Source organism: Phascolarctos cinereus, unplaced genomic scaffold (genome assembly GCF_003287225.1).
Source record: "Phascolarctos cinereus isolate Bilbo 61053 unplaced genomic scaffold, phaCin_HiC Scaffold_1;HRSCAF=81, whole genome shotgun sequence".
In the NCBI taxonomy this organism is placed as follows: domain Eukaryota; kingdom Metazoa; phylum Chordata; class Mammalia; order Diprotodontia; family Phascolarctidae; genus Phascolarctos; species Phascolarctos cinereus.
Window position 1 is genome coordinate 196,926,960 of NW_027555514.1, and position 20,613 is coordinate 196,947,572.

The window sequence follows — 20,613 nt, forward strand, 5'->3', positions numbered from 1 at the left end:
CCTCTGCAAGGTTGCTGTTGATGCAGCACAGTGCAATTTGACCCACCTTATTCCTTCAAAGACTGTAACTATTTAATACGTTTGCTTAAGACTGAGGAGCCCTGAGCACTTCAGAGATAAAGCTGTTTTGTCCCAGCTACAAGGCTATGTATGAGGAATGAGGGAAATTATTTTTCTATTATATAAATAACCTATTATTAAATTAGGATTAAGGTTTTTTCTCTTTATTTCCTCATTCAGGGACCAGCCCCTGTAGGTCAGTCAACCAGTCTCTGAAGGACAAGGCTGATACAAGAGACTGCCCAAATCCTCCAGGAACATGCTCCACAATCTTGGGCGGAACCCCACCCAACTAGAAGACCTTACTTGTGTCTAAACAGAATCTAATCTAGGTAGATTCCAGCCTTAGAGCATTAAGCCTATGCCCTTGCCACCTCTCCATTAGAGTGACCCAACTTATGAAGGAAAAAACCAACCAGAGTGGTCTGTGTGAAGATGGATTCATCTGTCCAGAGTGCTGGAGGTGGCTGAGTCTCATGACTCAGGAAGAGTCTTTTCATGACACTTCAGGAGGAGCTGAAGACTTTCAGCCACCTCTTCATTTAAATGCCTACTCCCTCATTAATTGTTTATCAATCAGGGCTGATTTGTTCTGTCAGGGGCATTCGATTTAAAAAAAAAATTAAGTCATTCAGTGTCTCCATTAGGAGTCTTTGGTTACTGACCATCAATGTATTGATTATTAGTTAGGTTAATTAATACACAGATTATTAATTATCCAGAAATGGTCTCTCAGGTTTTTTTTTCATCTCAGGAAGCTACTGGAGGCCTCTATTTTAAAGAAGTGCAAAATGAGGCACAGAAAAGCTTCCTGCTTCCCTTTTAAAAGATTTGACCCACTTGCATACTTTTCTGTTTCATCTTAAGACACTATCCATTGATAGATGGGGGTATTTCTGTCTGCCGCAATTCTCTCTCATGCTCTTGTTCGACAGGTTTCAGCCTCTTTTTAAATAGGTTTGCCTTTGGTGTTTCCTGATAAGCAAAAAGAAAAAAAGAAAGGAAGTGGAAGCTCAGAGCTAAATTGAAGGCAAAAATGCAATCAGTTCCTATTACTTCAACCTTCTGTTCAAGCAAAAGGCAGATTTCTCCCCTATACCCTTTAAGAAACTCAAGAGTATCCTTCTATCAGTGGGAAAAGATACTCTCAGAAAAAAGGAAAGACAGCACCACGTAGCACACCAACTGGCCCCTTCCTCCTAGCCCTGACCCTTCTTCTTTCCACCACACAGTATTTCACTGATCTCTAATGAACAGATATATCACAAGGTAAGAACATAAATGTAGAAGTCTCCACAATTTCCTTCAGGCTCTCAGGAATCCTGGGACATCTGTGTGCTCCAATTATTCTTCCTCTATTAGATGCCACTAATTTCCATGATTACTCTAATGTCTAAGTGGCATCTTCTAATGTAATAGAATTTATATTATCTCTGCTTGATGTCATTTACCATTGTAATGTTGATATTCCATGGGATCAACCCTTCCCAGACATACAATGAGACATTGCCACTGCTGCCACTTCTCATTTGGCACCTCTTCCCTTCCTAGGCTCACTCAATTTAATTGTCCAGGGCCTTGATAAGAAAAGGAAGGAAACTGGTGAGAGATCCTGCTTCTGAAAAAGCGTCTTCAAACTCCTTCATCCCTCACCCCGTTCAACTGCATTCCTTCCAAAATGCCTTGTTCATTTCTATTCAGAGAAGAGAAAACTTGTGGGTGGAAGCAGTAAAAGAGGCTTGGGCCATAGTAGTTATCTTTAGGCATTTTAAATGCCTTTATGGTTTCTCACATGGAAAAGGGTTTAGACTTGTCCTGCTTGTCCCTAGAACTAGGGATGGAGCTAGGAGGAATACGTGGAAATTGCAGAGAAGAGACATTGGCTTGATGTAAAGGAAGGAACTGTCCAAACGTGAAATGAGCATTCTTCTTGATGGAGATAGTAGGTTCTTCATCACTAGATATTTTTAAGAGGAGGTTGAATATCCCTTTGTTAAGGATATTGTAGAAAGGATTTCTGTTCAGATACAGTTTAGAGGAGATGACCCTCCAAAGACCCTTCCAACTTGGAAGTTCTATAATTTGACAACTATTTATTAAGTATCTGTCACATGCAAGGCGCTGAATTAGGTTCAAGCAACAAAGATTCTTCAGGGAGCTAGCATATCCTAGAAGTTCATAAATGTCTGCTTTTGTGACTTCCCTCCTCCTTCCTACCCTACCTCTATCTTATTCCTCTTTTTCTGCTTCATGACTAATGCTTCTTTACTTTGTCTATGCCTGCAGGTTTACTTCAGAGACACTGAGACCTGACTGTCTGGTGAATTTTCGTTTCTATTACTTTCCCAGTTTCTTATTGACTAACCCCTTCCCATTTCTTTTATTCTCTCAATTATTTGTTCCCTATCCAGACATCCTCTTTCAATATATGCCTATTCAGTATTCCTCTCCATCTTTAACTTCTGTTGTTTCTCTTCCAATATTACCATTTCCTCCTCCTTCTTCTTCTTCTTTTTCCTCTTCTTTTTCTTCTTCCTCTTTCCCTTCTTCCTTTTCTTTCTTCTCTTCTTCTTCCTCCTTCTCCTCCTCTTCCTTTTCAATGTATTTGCCTCTCTCTCCTCTTTCTCCTCTCATCTCTTTTTTCTCTCTCTCTCCTGTTTCCTCTCTCCACTTCTCTCCTCTCCTTTTCTCTTCTCCCTTTCATCTCTCTCCCTTAACTAGTATTTATCCAATTATTTTCACTTTTTAGCTGTCAGTTCTCTTTTACTTTCATACAGTCACTTCAAATTGTGCTGCTTCTTTTCTTTGCTTCAGCTCTCTCATTTTAGCAGTTCTGCAGGGACTTGGCTTCCAACAGGAATCATCTGACTTCAATTCAGGTCTACCTATACCCAACTAATGGATAATCACAACTCCCCAGTGTGCCTTTATCTATTGGTTTCTTGTTTAGTATCACTTGAAAAGAGCAGTTTTTAGGGTTAGATGGATCTGAATTGGTGGAGGAATTTATGCCAGCATTGTAAACACCAAAGACATCAATGACCCAGCAAAGTTTTATAGTCATCATCCCCATCTCATTGAACTTTTACCTCTTCTCTGCTGGTGCTTTCCTATGTAGTTGTGTAAAAAGGAATAAGTGAATAATCAGGTAATGATTTCCTACAATGGAATAAGTCATAACTTGAAAATTGCCTAAGAATTAACAACATAATCTCAGAGAGGACATGAACATGTATGCAAGTGCATCCATGGTGGCTTCATTCCTATTTAAAATACCACTATAAGGCTATTGGGAAAATTCTAATGGATACCACTACTGTGGGTATACCACAGGAATGAGAAGGGGCTAAGGCTTCAAGAACAAAGGTGATACTTCAGTACTCAAAGGATTGGTGTCAGCATGGACACCTCCTCCACTGAAATAGGTCATAGCCACTCCACAGTTTAGTAGACAGTCTTCGTATGGTATGAGGAGTATGGCAGGAAAAAAATACCATCCTGGCATCAACAGGGTAGTAAGAAGGATCCTCATACTTAGTCTAGTTCTCAAATAACAGATATGGGTCTTGTTATCCAAGTCTTTTGAAGGAGGTAAGACCTTTTAAGAGTTTATATTCTTTTGGCATAGGCTTCTAGAAGCCCTAATTATCTCCAGACATGCTACAGTAGATTCCTAATAAAATGGTCTAGGTCTAGGATATAGTAAACTCACAACAGTCAACCCAGTTAGTTCTAAACCGCTATATACAGAAAGTCTTCTCATTCTCTAATCTCTAGCCAAAAGAATACCGGTAATCTGATAACAGTGATAGTAGCTGCTAAGGATTCTACAGTCATCTCTTCACTGTAACTATAACCAATGGATTCATGGGTAGGGTTTAGCCATATTTCACCCCACCATACTATATGGGACAGTTAGGTGGTGGAGTAGATAGAATGCTGGACCTAGAGCCAGAAAAACTCATCTTCCTGAGTTCAAATCTGGCCTCAGATACTTACTAGCTGTGTGACCCTGAATAAGTCACTTAACCCTGTTTGCCTCAGTTTCCTCATCTGTAAAATGGAGAAGAAAATGTGAAACCACTTTAGTATCTCTGCCAAAAAAAAAAAACCTAAATGGGGTCATGAAGACTTGGACACAACTGATAATAAAACCCCACCATACATCCTTTCACCATCCCCATATTAGCTTCAACATCCTCACCTACTTCCACATTAGAACTGATAAAATTCCTTTCCAGTCACTGCATATTACTGACCTTTGGGGGAGGGCAAAGAAGACAATATAGAAGAAGGAGGGTGGGCAAGGAGAGGGCCTTTGAATCAGCAGTTCCCAAATCAACCAACCCTCAATTATCTTCACTGACAAAAGATAATTCAAAACAATGGTTAACTTAAAAATCCTATAGATTTGGATTTGGAAGTGTTTTATACAATGTTTTTTTAAGCCAGTTTATCTTAATAATGATGTTTTACTCAAAATAATCTGAATTCTCTCAGGATGTGTGGATTGGGATGGGGCAGGGAATAAGGGAAAACAATTCTAAGGTCTTCTGACAGAGGAAAATGGGTTAAAAGTTTTGGGCTTTTTTTTTAATGGTGTGGATCATCAAAGGTTAATTTTATATCCCCGGATCTGGACTCAAAGGTACAATTCCCATCCAGTATGAAAAAAAAGAGACATCTTGTCTCCTGGCTCTATATCCTGCGAATTAAGGGGATGAAAAAGGATGGAGAAAAACAAATTGTCTCCCAAAACCTCCTAAGTGGAGTGGGGGGGTGGGGCGGAGACTGGAAAGAAGAAAAAAGAAGGGAGTATGCACAACTAGCCATCTGAGCAACCCTTCTTGGCTCTGTGAAGGTGAACAAAGAGAGATCTAGTGGAATCAAAATCAACAAATTCCACCAGATTCTCCATCATGGCACAATTTTTAAGCTTTACTCTAAAGGCCATTGTGCCCTCCCCAATAAAATAAACTAAAAATTTTTAAATTAAAAAAAAATTTAAGACTGACTAGTCTTAAATTAAGACCATCACCCCACCCCACCCCCCAGGGAAGGAAAGATGATGAATATAATTTAGTTCCAAATGAAAAGCATTTTTAAGGAAAGTACCTATGATGCTTTCATACTACCCCCCCAAAAAAAATACCTTCAATACCTCATTCTCCTATCCCTGTCCAACATTTCCAAATGGCATTGGGAAAGCAGAAAGGGCTATTTGTCAGAGAAAATTTGGTGAATTAGACTCTCCTGGGCTTCACATACCACAGGGTCCTCCATTGCCCAGGGACTGCTAATTTAGGAGGTTGGCCAAGTAGCTTCCATGAACAACCTGGGCGGTGGGTTGGGGATCGGGGCAGGGAGTGTGGCCCTGGTATCTAGGAATGAGTGAGAAATGGAAAGGAGATAAGAGAGAACTGGCTTGGCCTGAAGATAATCATGGTCTGCTAGCTCAGAAGATAGGGGCTGAAAATGGAAAGGGTGTGGGAAGGGAGTTTGGATGGGGACTAGGTCATCAAGATAAACTGCTACTTAAAGGGACACTGTCAACATTCCCTTCTCCTTTACCCTCCCTCCCACTCCCCCACTTTCAAGCTGTGTTTGTGAACTCCAAGAGGGCTGGGTCCAAAGAATCATGGTATTGTTTGGTAAAAAACCTCCAATAACAGGAAAAAAATGATAAAGGTACTTGGAGCAGTAAGTCAGTGGAAGCTCTCTGCTCAAGTGGCCTAGCACAAACCAGGAAAATCCAACCCAGGAGCCAGCTAGCTCCTAGCATTCCAAGAAACACAGCCTAGTGGGGATGGGGCAGGAGGCATTGCCCCAAGGACAGTCAGGCCAAACTAGAGGAAAAGGAAGAGGGGAGAATTGGCATGCTTTTCTTTGAGCTCCATGACCCTGAACCCCACTCCAAAGTCCAAGGATAATACAAACAGGAGGTTGACAGAGTCCCTTTAAGTTTCATCCGCTCTCCTGGCACAGGGCAGCTATTCTGATTAACCTTTCCTTGTTTGTCTGGTTTTCAACATCTTTCCTGTGTCTTGTTATCTACCTCTCTTCCTCCCTCTCCCTCTTTCCCTCTTTCAGTGATATGGCAGACCAGGGCCCATCTCACAAGTTTTGTTTCAGGTCCCTCAGATGGATGCAGAGATTCCAGTTCCATCCTCTTTTGACAACATGGTTCCCCTCCACTCACATATCTCAATCCCTCTCTCCCATCCCCTTCAACCATGTAATGTTTTGTTACCAAGTGTTCTAGGCAGGTTCTGATCTAGCTCCTGTTTCTCCATTCTTTTCTTCCCTTCCCCTTCCCCTCTAACAGAATTTGAATTAACAGATTATAAAACTGAATGTGTGGGTAGGGTGGTGGGGATCCCCCTGGGTTGAGTCAGACCCTGTTCTGCCTACAGTGATGGCATTTGTATTCAGAGATACTTGATAGTATTTTCAAAAATCCAGTCTTAAGAGTAGGGGGGGAAAAGTACCATAAATACTGAGTCTTCCTTTTCTATGTCTCCCAGCTCCCCTAAAGAGGCTCTCGATATTTCCTCCCAAAGCAAAAATTAGCGGATCAAGAGGGCATTTGTTTTGTGTTTCCTGCTCTAGGTGTGTAGAAGAGACTGGTTTGGTTTGGTTTTTTTTTTCTATCTCAGAGGTTCTGGCTTTTTCTGAGATGCTCCAGAGAGCCAGTAAGGAAGTCATGATACAATCTGACCTTCACCTAACCTCTGTCCCCATCAACCTCTGCTCCACCATCTGGCTCTTCCCAAACCCCTTTGGAAGCTGTGCTTTACTTCCCCTTGGCAGAACTGCCTGGGAATGGAGGCTTACCCTTTCCCCATGACCTGACTTTCCACATTAAGAATAGCAGCCGCCTAGGACAACATGTCTTTCATTCCCTCTGGAAACAGGGCACAGCTGGGAAGTTAGGAGGTTAAAGAAGCTGGATATAGCCAGGCGGAGATAAAAGAACCCAAGTTCTTGCCTTATGAAAATACATATACATATATATAGCATAAATATATATGATATACATGTTTATTAAATGACTGAAAAAGTGACGGAAATGGTGAAAATATCTTGTAGACTCTTAATGAGTCTGTGGTAAAGAGATGTTTATTCATGAAGAATTTGTGAATCAGACTCCTGGGTTTCATATTACCCAAAGGATCTCTCCAGTGCCTAGTACTTGCTAATTTAGAGGTTGGTCAGGTGGCCCTGTGTTCAGCCTGAGGAGTGGGATGGGGAGGGAATGTCCTTTACCACATAAGACACCTCGAAGAGCTAACTTAGAAATTACATGGGGATGTTCCGTGAAAAGGCTAATGAGCTCAAGTCATAGAGGAGCTGCCCTTAGCCTCAACCCAGTTACAACTGTCCTGGGAGACATCCAGGCATTTCCCTCAACGCCTGCTGCCACACGTCTGAGATAAGCGCAGGGAAAATGAATAGTGCAGCCTGAGCCTCTGACCCTACCCCTGAGTAGCATTACATCCACCATCGCTAATTCCTAGAATTCCCACCCCCTAGAAGCTCCACCTATGGGGGAAGGGGGAATTCAGAGGGTGCAAAAATGTAATATACACACACTCCTTCAGTAACATAAAAGAAGGTGAGGGAACCAGGGGCCTGTTAAAGAGTAAGGAAGAAGTTTGGGCTCTAAATAGCTGTGGGGAGATTCCTTTCATCATCCCTCCAGAAATCTCAAACTTGTCTGCCCAGCCCTCTCCCTAGGGAATCCCCTCTCTTTCTCTCCTTTTCTAGCAGACAAGTCTCTCTGTGGCCTACCCTTCACAAACTGCAATACTTCCCCTCAGCAGGTTCAAGTAATGATTCCAGTGTTACCTTCTGAAGGCCTCTCTAATGGAATAGAAAAAGCATAGAATCCATAGGCAGTGGCCAGGTATGTTCTGGGCCATCCTTGAGGAGCGTTCTCATTTGGCCACTGGGGAATGACAAACAGGATTCTCTCCCCCACCCCCCGCCCCCAGCCACCATTTGCCAGCATACTTGATATGTGCTCTATGCATGTTTATGATGGGATCCCAAATCCCCAAAGGTTGAAGTAGTGTCCCTCTGAGGTCCCTTCCAAGTCTATCCATGTACCACTATAGAAATTAATTCTCAAGCTTAACCTACTGATTTTCTCTTAATTGCATTATTTTTATTCCATGAAATTCAAAGTTGATTTGTGGGCACTTTTCATGTTACTCACCCTCGTTAGTGGGGTGACACTAATGGTTCTTCTAGTCACAAGCCACTACTACCTGGCATGCCAAGCACCAAACTTTCGGGTTGTGGCTCTCAGGGTATCCTCCCAAATGCTATCTTGAGGGTGTAAAAGGGAAAATCATAGTCTGACAGGGTAGACTACATAGTATTGTAGATACTCATCACTGGTAGATAATGGGAAAGGCCCAGGTACCTGGTGGGAAACCATCACTTTAGAGCTTTGAGGATAGTCTTGAGACAATGGGACCACCTTCCCTTTGTTGTCAGGCTATCCTCAGGTATCATCTGGGGACATAGAGATGCCCCCCTTTTCTAGATCTAAAATATAAAACCCATATCCAAATTCATATGCTGTCCAGCACCAACTCAGACAAAATTCTGAGGTAGGTGAATTTTTTTAGGCATCCTCAACTTCCCTCCTCCCTTTTCTGTGCTCTTTTCCTTCTTAATTATACCTCCTCTTTCCCTTTACCATCTCTAGAAGTCCAATGACCTGCTCTTCCCCTCATTTTTATCCCTAAGGAAACCTAGTCTCTGGGAAGAATATGATAAACTCATTCACACAGAGAGTGTTTAATATGTTAACTCTCCCCAGGAATCAATATCTGACTGTGGAATTCCAGGCATCAACAGATGCTGGGTGGGGACCAGGAGGAGGGGTATTTATTAGCCCTGAAATACCCACATGCTACCTACACATGAGACTAACTGGAACTGTTTCCTTTCAATAGCAAAGCCTGTGAAGGCTGGGATTTGTATTTGATGTGAATAGGGTCTAGCTCATTGTGAATGTTTTCTTCATCTAAGCCATCATTTATTTCTTCAACCTGCCCTCTGCGTGAGCTACCTCGGAGCTAAGTAGACTAGATTATCCCATTGAGGTGCAGTTATCTTGGTTTTTAGTGCTTCTCTTAACCTCTAGCATCATCCATGGGACCACAGCCCCATTGATCATGATTGCCAGTTCCCTTTCACTGCAGTCTCTGAGATGGGCCCTGCTAACCAGTAAGAACTGGAGTAAGGGTTGGTAGGGTGAAGGCCAGGGAGATGCTGAACTGAGTGGAGAATAGAGACCCTGGACAATCTCAATTTAAACTTTCCACTCCCCTTCTTATTCCTCCCCTCTTTCCCCTAATTCCCCTGAAAAGGAAGTCAGTAGCCTTTCTCCTGCCTGCCCTTAGAGAGGGTGGATTAGGAGGGATGCTGGGATTAGGTAGGGATGACCAGGAAAAGGGAGAGAGAGGGCTTAGACCAGACACCCCACCACCACCCTCTTTCCCTTCCCTTGTGCTCCTGGCCACACAATTTTGAGATATGAAACTCCAGCAGCAGAAGGTGATGCTAATGGTGATGTTACACTGTTTTTGTCTGTCTAACATTCCTTTTTAATCCCCATCCTGCCTGCCCCTCCCTTATGTAGGGTTACTTTAGTGATCCTTGGAATGTTTTTGACTTCCTGATCGTAATTGGCAGCATTATTGACGTCATTCTCAGTGAAACTAATGTGAGTATTACTCTACCCTTCCCAGGATACCACCTTCTTCTCCTACCTCCTCCTCCTTTTCTTCCTCTGTTTCCCTTTCTCTCTCTCTCTCTCTTTTCATTTTCTGTATTCCCCCACTCCCACCCTCTAGTCATTGCTTTTGTTGAAGCCGCCGTACTTCTGGGGGAAAAAAGCAGGAATTTCTCCTCCTTTTTTTCCTCCCACATGTCCCAGCTCTGCCCTGCTGTGATGGGTCCCAAGTGCACAGAAATGAGTTGGAAGGGAGCGGGTGGGCCTACCCATCTGAGTGTATGTAACCATTGAACTAACCCACCTTTTGTTAGTCCTCTCCGCCTGCCCTCCGAACCGAACGTGACACAGGTTTCAGCTGCCAGACTTATAGAGTGGTTTAAAAAAAAGAAAAAGAAAAAGGTGATTGGAGATGCCCACCGTAACCTCTTTCTTTTCTTATTTTTTTCTCTTCTCTCCCTTTCATGCTTTTTATTTTTTTTTATTTTCTTTTCTTCCTTTGTTGTTGATTTCTTTTGTTGTTTTTTTTTCTCTTCTCTTTTTTCTCCTGGCTTCTCTGCCACATGCAGCACTATTTCTGTGATGCATGGAATACATTTGACGCCTTGATTGTTGTGGGTAGCATTGTTGATATAGCAATCACCGAGGTAAACGTAAGTAAATGGCGTCTGTACCTAACTGTCTGTGCCTGCTCTAACACTCATTTGTCTTTAGTAATTTTTCCTCCCCTCCCCCTCCTATGTTCTTTTTTTTTTTCTAAGGGGGATTTGGTTTGTTTGGGTTTTGTTTTTGTTGTTATTCATTTAAATTATTCTTTTTTGTTGTTTCTTTCATTTATTTTTCCCCCCTTATTTGTGAATGAGTTCAGATTTTTCTCCCCTTTCCTTATTTTATTTTTTAACTGTTGCATCTTTTCCTTTCCTCTCCCCCCCCTTCATAATCAGCCTGGCATGAATCAAAACTGTATGGCAGGAAGTAGCCAGGGGCGTGTGGAATGAGAAAGAGGTGGGAGTTTTCCAACTGCTGGGCAGCTGCTGGGGCAAGGATCTGTACCCAATCTGACCCTCCTTCTTCAGAGGAAGGCCAGGTCTGCCTGGGCACCCCAGCCCTTTCCGCCCCACAGCCTGCTGAGCACCAACTCTTTCGAGGTGGGCCATGCAAGGAATCAAAGCTGGAATCCTCACTTCCTTTAGCTTTCCATAAGCCAAGGAGCATCCTGAATAGAGTCTCCCTTAATTTAAGCTTCAACAGCCTTTGAAGCGGAAAGCTTGTCTGGCTCCTCTTCCTGGAACCCTTCCTCAAGTTGGGGAGCCTTGATTCTTTATCCTCTGGATCAACTGATGATTTGAGTGGTCAGATATCACACTCAAATATCTGTTTGGTCCATTGCAAAAGCACATTGCTAGAGCCTTAATAAAACCATGTGGCTGTAACCATAAAACCAGGCAGCTGGTTCCTTGGCACTTTTCACAGTTCTGTCCCCATTCACCCTAGCCTCGGATGAAAGATGACCCTGGCACCCCATACTCTGCGGCCGTCTGCCCCATCCCCTCTAAAGAGTTCCCTCCTACTATACAGTTCCTATCGATTTCTGCACATGTCTCTTCGTTACCTGGCATGTTTAAATTGCCTATCTCTTTATAGGCAAGTCTTTCTTAATGTGTGGTTTTTTTGTTATTATTTTTCTTTAATTAAGAAGCTTAATAACGTATGCTTACTCCTCTGATCCAGTGAGTGGTTGAATAACAGCATCAAGCAGTAGTTTTAGAATGAGTTTTGATCTAAGATATTTGAAAGTACCCCACCCACCCAGTACAATCCCTACTATCTCCCATCCTACTGTATTTGGTTCTCATACTCCCAGCCAAGTTGAAAAAAATACCTGCCTTGTTTCCCTGCCTACAATTCTGTTCCACCTCTGGCAGGTGAACTGTGGGAGGAGCAGGAATGCCCTTCAAAACCTGCTCATCTTTTACCTTTCTTCTCCTATTCTCCTTCCCTTCCCATTGCCTGCCCCCCCCTTAATTGTCACCTCTCTTAACAGCTGTGATAGGTCTTTGAGGAGTCAACCCTGTTCCTCTGACCCAAAAGAGCTGTCTATATCTGGGAACCCCATATGTCTTCTTTTGTGTGTGTGTGTGTGTGTGTGTGTGTGTGTGTGTGTGTGTGTGTGTGTGTGTCCCCTTTGGCTGTAGACCCTCAGATAATCTTAAAGTTTCTCTTCTACCCTACCTACTCCCCTGCCTACCACCATTGATATTGTCTGCTGGGGAATCCTGAATTATTTCCAAAGTCTCTGGTGCCCTCAGATCCTCTGATATCTATATCTCTATTCTATATCTCTAGCTGCATTAGCTTAATAACAGCCCTAGAGATATTATTCTAAACATAACACTAACCCTCAGTGATGACCTGTTAGCATATTACAGGTAAAACTTCTTGCCTTAGTTGTGATGAGGAGTTGAGGTATGGGGTTGGGGGGAAGGAAGGTAGGGGATACTATGCTTATATATACATTTATAGGCACATAGGTGGCATTGCCTGTGGCTTGTATCTGAGCTGGGCCTATTTACCAAGTCTATACTTAGGCTGCCTGACTATGAACTCTAGGGAGAGAACTCCTGGGGTAGGCCCTTTCTATCAAATATCTGAGGTTTATCCCTGCTCTGTTGTGAAAGGAAAGGAATCCTGAGTCTGGCTATATCTGCCTGACTGTTAAGTGGCGCTTGGGTAAGTTCATCCAAAGGAGGAACCATCTTAAATCTCTTCGTATGCATCCGAGATGGTTCTGGGGACACCAGAGATGCTTAGTTGATTAAGATGACTATATTGAGGACTATGTCAGATAGTGGAGGGAAAAGGTTTGCCCTCTGAGTGTATCAGTGTTTATTTGAATGTGTGTATACAATGCCAGTCACTCAGTGAACAAGTGTGAAAAAAATCACCTACTATGTACAGAGATTCTTGGGCTTACTACTATAAAAAGAGGACATAAGCCCCTTGAAGGCAGGGACCATTTTCATTTTTATCTTTGTATCTTCAGTGCCTGGCCCTTAGTAGTTGCTTATTAAATGGCTTATTGAACAGTAATAGAAATAGCAAATGGAACACCTGTCTTCAAAAAGCTTATAGTCTTTAAACAGGAATGAGACGAAAATAGGGGGGGAAAAAGAGATATAAAAAATTGGCCAAGTGTACGTGGCATGGCTGGGAGAGTACAAACACAGGTCCCCAGAATTCAAAGCATCCAACTACCGAGAAGACATTGAACAGTGGAGCTCATTTACATAGCACTTTAAGATGGACCAATGTCTTTCTCAGAACAAGTTAGATAGTACAAGTATTATTATCCCCATTCTATAGGTGAGGTTGAAGGAGACTTGACCATGATCACACAGCTAATAATGTCAAGGCTGGGATTTGAACTCAAGTCTCCTGACCTCAACTCCCGAGTCCATTCCACTACTCCAGGCTGCCTCTCCTTATACTATGGGCACATTGTTCCTAATCAGTAAGGTGAGTAGCATTGCCCATTCTCCAGTTCCTCTCCTTACTGTATACGTTTAAAAACACACACGCGTACACACACCTCTGAAGGTAGAGAGGGAACTACAGGATTTTATAAGAGGTTTAGGTAAAGAAAGAGATCAGAGGAGACAAGTGACTCACTCACAATCCCATTCCTGTCTATCTGTTCCTCTTACCCAACCCTTCCTAAGCCCCTGAATAGATGGGCTAGGCTAAGGAAAGAAGAATTGACGGGCGTTCTATCTTTGCGGACCTACCTCCCTCTGTAAATATGAGTGAGAATGAAGGAACAAGCAGAAGTTAAATCAAAATGGCCTAGTCTGTGACCATGATCCACAACTCCCCTCCCCTACACATGAGCGTCCTCCCTTCCCCTACCTTTGTCCTTTGCTGATCCCACTTTTTACTCAGTACAGGAGTCCCACCCTTGCCGTACTCAAGTTCTCTTACAATTACCATTCTGACAGTTCAGCAAGATGCCTCTATTCACTCAGCAGGTGTATTTGGAAGCAGATCAAAAGTCTGGGTTCTGCGTAATTATTCTGACTTCACCCATGGAGTTCCAGTCATCACATGGTTAATCACACACCTGGGATAAGCTGGACTGCTACTGCATTAGGGCCCTTTCTCCCATGACAATCCTCACTCAAAAATCTAGGCTTCTCTACCAGTAATAATGATCAATGGATAGAGTGCTGAGCCTGTAGTCAGGAAAATTCATCTTCCTGAATTCAAATCTGGCCTCAGACACTTACTAGCTATGTGACCCTGGGCAAGTCACTTAACCCTGTTTGCCTTAGTTTCTTTATCTGTAAAAAAAATGAGCTATAGAAGGAAATGGCAAACCACTCCAGGATCTTTGCCAAGAAAACCCCAAATGGGGTCACAAAGATTTGAATATGACTGAGACAACTGAACAGTGATAACAATGCTATAAAGCTATCAAGATAATGTATAAATCTAGGCAAGAGTCAAGTCCCTGGCCTGGCCCCTTCTTCCCCCTGAATCTGTAATTATATTTTTCAAGGGTGATATTCAAGGAACTCAGCCTTGTGGATGAATGAAAAGTATTCAAAGCTCTCTCCCTAGGATCCCCACTTTTAGTTTAATTATGTGATCCAAGTGGATGGTGGGGCTTGGAGATTGTAAATGAGGGCAGAAGCTTGTGAAGGCCTGAATGGCTGCTCCTTAGGGAAAAGAACGTTAGAGTTGGAGTCCAATGACCTAGATCCTGGAACAATAGAGTGCCGGATTTAGAGTCAAGAGACAGAGTTCAAATTACAGTTCGGCAGGGTACTTGCTATCTTGTGTGATCTTGGGCAGGTTTCTAAAACCTCTTGGAGAGCCTCAGTTTCCTCATCTATAAAATGAGGGAATTTGACTAGATGATCTATGAAGTCCCTTCCCACTCTAATTCTGTGATCTTCTGAACTCTCCCAGCCATGACATAGACACAATCCCAAGTGTTGTTTGTTTTAATTCAACAAAGATTTATTACGCATATTCTATGTGCTAAGTGCTAGGGTGGAGTTTGTGTTCATAGATAACTTGGATATGACCTGTTTACTACACTCAGGAAGCTCAGTCAGCTCAGGTGATAACACACAAACTCAGATGACTATAACACACTATATTATATAAGTTCATAAGCAAGTTATGCTATGTGAGGTTTGAGGAGAAGTTTCCTAAGTTTCATCTTTTCAGTTTGTATCCCCAGCACTTAGCATAGTGCTTTGTATGAGGCAAGGACTTAATAAATGCTTTCTCTTTCATTCATTCATTCATTCATTTCTCATTGGGAGGGAATTAGGAGAGGACATGTCCCAGAGCATTGGGCTGGCACTCTGACCCAAGGGGTACTGATTTTTCCCCATCCTCAAGATCCTCCTGATCTAAACATAGCCTCTAAGATGCCTTTGAGCTGTCAATCCTTGACTATGACTCTAAGCAACAGAAGTAAGGACTCCAGAGCCAGTACTTTCTCTACAGGATTCTACAACAGTGTGTGAAGATAAGGTGCTGAACACAACTTGGTTGGTGGAGGGGAGGGAGAGAGGATTTGGGCTTTGGAAAAAGGAGAAGAGTCAAATGGTTCTAGCTTGAGAAGTCCCTGAAGAAGGAACATCAGGGAGATATAGTCAGTTGCCAAGGTTTCCATCTGTATAAATCCATGTTCATTCTAGAAACCCTCAAATAGAGGCTAGCTGTATGACAACTTGGGGCAGCTAGGTGGTGCAGTGGATAGAGCGCCGGCCTTGGAGTCAGGAGGACCTGAGTTCAAATCTGGTTTCAGACATTTGATCACTTGATACTTACTAGTTGTGTGACCCTGGGCAAGTCACTTAACCCCAACTGCCTTGCCAAAAAAAATAAAATAAAATAAAATATCTGTATGACAGCTTGTTGGGGATGTGGCACAGGAGATTCCAGTTCAAGTTCAGGGTAGACTAAGTGTCCTCTGAGATCCCTTCTGTACTTTTGATACAGTAACCTCAAAACAGAGCCATGGCTAAGCAAAAAAGAACCCAGAATGACTTTCTGAGTGACAACTGAATTCCGTGGAACCTCTTCAATAAATCACTGAATTATGACTAGTTTCTGCATAAACTCTTCTATAGCTCTGGAATGGAAAAGATCAACATGCCTTACATGCCTCTTGAGTCCCCAACTTGTGAAGGTTATGTTCCAAAACTTCGTAAACAAAAATGGTGTTTGGAACTTGGACAGGATTTCCCCACAGTAACAATGTTATAAATGGTGCTTGCTAGGCTGGCCCGCAAAAGTCTTCTTAACTCATAATGTAGCTAAAGTCTGCTTCCAGACTGGCAGTACGATAGAACCCAATCACAATATACAAGAATGTTTCTATGGGCCATGTCTGACTCTCTGACCCTGTTTGGGGTTTTCTTGGCAAAGATACTGGAGTGGTTTGTCATTTCCTTCTGCGGCTTATTTTACAGATGAGGAAACTGAGGCAAATAGGGTTAAATGGCCTGCCCAGGGTCACATAGTAGGTGTCTGAGGCCACATTTGAACTCAGGACTGCCTGATTCTAGGCCCAGCACTCGGCCCACTGTGTCACCTGGCTACTCCTCATACTTCTGCAGGAGAACCATTGACGTCTCAGTTTGGGACATGAGGAACATATTCCTCCTCCCAAGTAACGAGAAAATAGATAAGCCACTATTCCAAGCCCTAAAGCATCAAGGTAGGGTCAGACGTTCAGAGATTAGGACTTGCAAGAAATGAGCTAAGGATTCCAGAACTTCCATTACTTTTTTTGCTTATACCATTAAAATGTTGATAACCATTCATCAACTAGCAGAAGGGGGAGAGAATCCAGATATAAATTTGGGTGATTTGGCCTCAACCTCTTCAGCTCAGGTCATCTAGCACACGCATTTATAGATGAAGAAACCAAGGCCCAGAAAACTTAAGTTGCTTGCCCCAAGTCTAAAGGGGACACTTCTCAGACCTTGCCTGTTTCCCCCAGGCACCTCTTTTGTTTCCTTTAATGGGCTTCACCCAAGCCTTCCTGCATTTCTGTCCACAATCACCACCGGATGTGTCTACCCAGAGCAATAAAATGCAGACTGCTATGTCCTGGTATCAAATAAAGAGCCCCTAAGATGTTTCCTAAGAGCTTTCAACGCTGATAACAATGGGAAACAGAGGATTCACTTAGATTCCTTAGGAAAAGCTGTGGGTAGAAATAAGAATGATCATCTGTCTTTGAGGTCAAAAGGAGATTCAGACTAACTTTGGGTATTTTATCACATTGACTAGGATGGGCTGAGACCAAAGATGCTGTCAATTAGATAGGGGTGGCATTATGATGAAGTAGAAAGAAAATTAAACTAAGAGTGAAGAAACATGTTCCAGTCTTCCTTCTGCTACGATTTTGCTAACGTTGATCACCTTCCTGGGCCCATTCCCTCTTCCCTAAAATGAAGGGGGTCAGTTCTGTGGAGCTCTAAGGTCCTTTCCAGCTCTGGCAATCTATGAGTCTGCTTAGACTCAGACAAGACTAGTGCTGAGACTAGGAGAAGAGCAGTGTTGAGAAGGAACACCAGTACTGTCTAAGCCAAGAATTCCCAAATTATCACATTGAGGAAGAAATAGAGGTTTGTGGGAACCACCCCGGTGGAGTAGCACTAAAGTACAGATGGATCTAAAGTAGGCATTTATTAGTGAAGAATTGCCTGTTTTATTTAGGCTTTCAATAAGCCTCAGGACTTTCTAAGTCTTTTGCCACATGCCCTGAGACAGCTACTTAATCTCTCAATGCGTATCAACCGTGTTCAGTAAGAAAAACCATAAGGGGCAGGTAGGTGGCACAGTGGGTAGAGCCCCAGCCCTGGAGTCAGGAGGACCTGGATTCAAATCCAGCCTCAGATACTTAGTAGCTGTTACCCTGGGCAAGTCACTTAATCCCAATTGCCTCCCCTCAAAAAAAGAAAAAGAAAAGCCATGATAAGCTCTTGAGGATGTCCGAACAATAGGTGTTCCATGAATACGGGATCAGTTTCTCTAACGATTGGTACCTGGGCATGAAGGATGAGGGAAGCATGCCAACTATCCATAGCCCTATTGACATGCCTGATACCTCTGTGGTTTGGGAAAGAAAATAGGAGGAGGAAGCCAAGGAGAAAACTGCATGTCAGAAAGGGAATAGGTGCAGCTGTCAGAAGATAGTCTCCAAAAGACAAAACCATCCCCATCAGATTCTACAAAAATAGCTCTTTATTCTATCTCCAGTCCCTGGGGTCAGCCCCATATTTCTGGCCTAGATGGGCAGGAACTATGTCCTCTACCAGTCCTCTGCACTGCCTTTGCTGTCTGATCCCTTCTAAACATGTATACGAAACAGGAAAGAATGAAGTTTGGTCCCTGCTCTGGGCATCTGCTTCTAGAGTGATGAAGAAAGACAGCCTGAGTCAGAGAAAGAGCTGCCAACAGCATCCACCCACCCACTCAGAGTTGAGTCAGAGAGCACAGCTCCAGCCAGAGGGCCCTTCCTTCCTCCCAGGGAGGGAACTGAGGAGAGGGCACAGCTATGGCCAGCTCTGGTGGCCAAAGCTGCTGCAAGGAGAAAGATTGAGCGACTGAGCTCATGTTTAGTTTGAGGACTGGCATGCCAGTGGAGTGGGTAAAATTAGAAAGTGTTAGTAGCTTGTATTGTAGAATCATAGAACTGCACTTGGAAGAATCCTAGAGATCTTCTTAATCAAACTCACTTATTTTGTAGCTAAGAAAATGGAGGCCTAAAGAGATAATGTAGCTTGCCCAAGAGCACATATGTTAATGGCAGAGCTAGGACTCTGACTCCTAACTCCCAAGTCTAGTATTCTCACCGTTTTTTTCATATGCTATGAGACTTGTTTTTGCATGAATTACAGATAAGGGGAAGAGCTTACTTAGCTAAGGAAGTTCGTCATGAGTTAAGGAAGAGAGGTCCAGTCCATGAAAAAATGTGAAGAAAGGAATGATTACCTTTGTCATCCTCTTCCCTATCCCCTTTCGAAACTCTTTTCCTGGTGCTCTTTTCATTGCCAGTTTCTATCTCAGAGGAAAATAATGATATCACTATTTAAGTTAGGCATTAGCTTGATGGAATCTAAAGATAAATGGTAGTTTGGCAATTGGGTTCGTAGTTTGTATGACTATTGAAATTTTGGATGTTTATACAGGCAGCTTCTTAGAAGCTGAGTCTTCAGGCTTATTTTAGCAAATGTGTACAAAATCAAGTTTCTCTTTAGGGGTCTTTAATATTTATAAGTGAAAGAGATCAGTTTGATCCTTCCTGTAAGAATTCTAGTATTATTTTTTAAATAAATGTTTTATTGGTGGAAAAAATAATGTGAGAAATGTATTCATATAAAGGAGGTTAGTGACAATACAGGGTGTTAGTGACACTACAGAACTCACATCCCTGACTCCAGGCCCAGCATTCTGTCCACCTAGCTGCCTAAATTTGAAAATCAATGGTTTCCTTCATAATCTCACATATATTTTATGCGCTTAAAACTCTTATTCTGAGGGGTCCATATGCCTCAGAAAAGTGTTAAAGGAGAGTGTCTACCTAGAAGCACAGAATAATAATTCATATTTATAAAACACTTTAAGGTTTAGAAAGAACTAAGGCTTATGAGGTAGCTGGTATGAGTATTTGGTTTCTGAAGATCAATGCAGCTAGTTTTACAGGCTCCAAACTAACAAGGCTCATTAAGGTCAAATACAGTTGGAGAAAATAGAAGTAAGCCAGATAAGTTACAAGAAGTCTTCTCTAAATCCTTTGCTTTAGAAAGTGAACTGCTGCCCTTGATACCAAGTTCACAGGCCCCCCCCCATTTTTAAGAATATCTTAAATTTAATTTTTAATTCACTGGAGTTCTCTAGCACCTCCATCCCTACTTTTGTCTCTGGATAAGTTTGTTTCTTTTTAATTTTTCCTATATCTCCTTTATCACATTCTCTCTCTCTCTCTCTCTCTCTCTCTCTCTCTCTCTCTCTCTCTCTCTCTCTCTCTCTCTCTCTCTCTTTTCTCTCTGTTTCTCTCTCTCTCTTTCTCCCACCTTTGCTGAATTCTTGCACAGAGAAAATAGGGATAAAAGGAGACTCAATGTTTAATTCAACTATAGAATCATTTGTTTGTGTTCATCTACCCATGGGTCAGTGCCTGTTCAGCAAATTAGGTTTGTGTTGATTTATGTGCCAGAAAACTGTCAGGGCAAAAAGATGTAAGTAGTTTACCTGAGGTTACATAAGCACCAAGGATGAACATTACCAGAGAGAAGAGGTCGGTGTCTCTCTGTCTCTCCCAAGTGCCTAACAGTAAACCAAACTCCCATAACAAATTGTAGAGAGATGAAAAAGCATAACCATTTCCTTTGACATGCCATGAACCCATATCTTTATTGATAGTATTCTGGGATTACTTATATTTTCTGAGAAACATCTCTTTGTCCTTTTCACTGTCCTTGTAACTAACTCTTTCTAGAATTCTGAATTATTTGGTATTGTTAGTGGTACTGACAAACACATTTTGTTCACTTATTTGATGTGGATTTTCTAAGTGTTTTTTTTTAATGATTGGGGTGTTGTTCGTAATCCCTAAGGGAACGAAAAACACATCATGGCAATTTTATAACAATTTTGTTTACCTACATGTTTCCTTGGCAAACAATAGAACTTCTCCCAGCTTAAGGAGCCCACCATATTTCTTGGAGAGGCACACAGTGACCCTTGAGGCTTCATCTAGTTGTCAGCCATGCAGC

The 20,613-nt window shown here is 42.4% G+C and overlaps 1 protein-coding gene across 1 annotated transcript in view; it reads left to right on the forward strand.

Annotated features, from left to right (window-relative positions):
• The window catches only part of CACNA1C (calcium voltage-gated channel subunit alpha1 C), a 1,008,001-nt gene that overhangs the window by 920,097 nt on the left and 67,291 nt on the right, over positions 1–20,613 (forward strand). Inside the window, 2 exon segments of the mRNA XM_078156118.1 lie at positions 9,716–9,799; positions 10,378–10,461. Of these exon segments, the coding sequence (XP_078012244.1) occupies positions 9,716–9,799; positions 10,378–10,461 (168 nt within the window).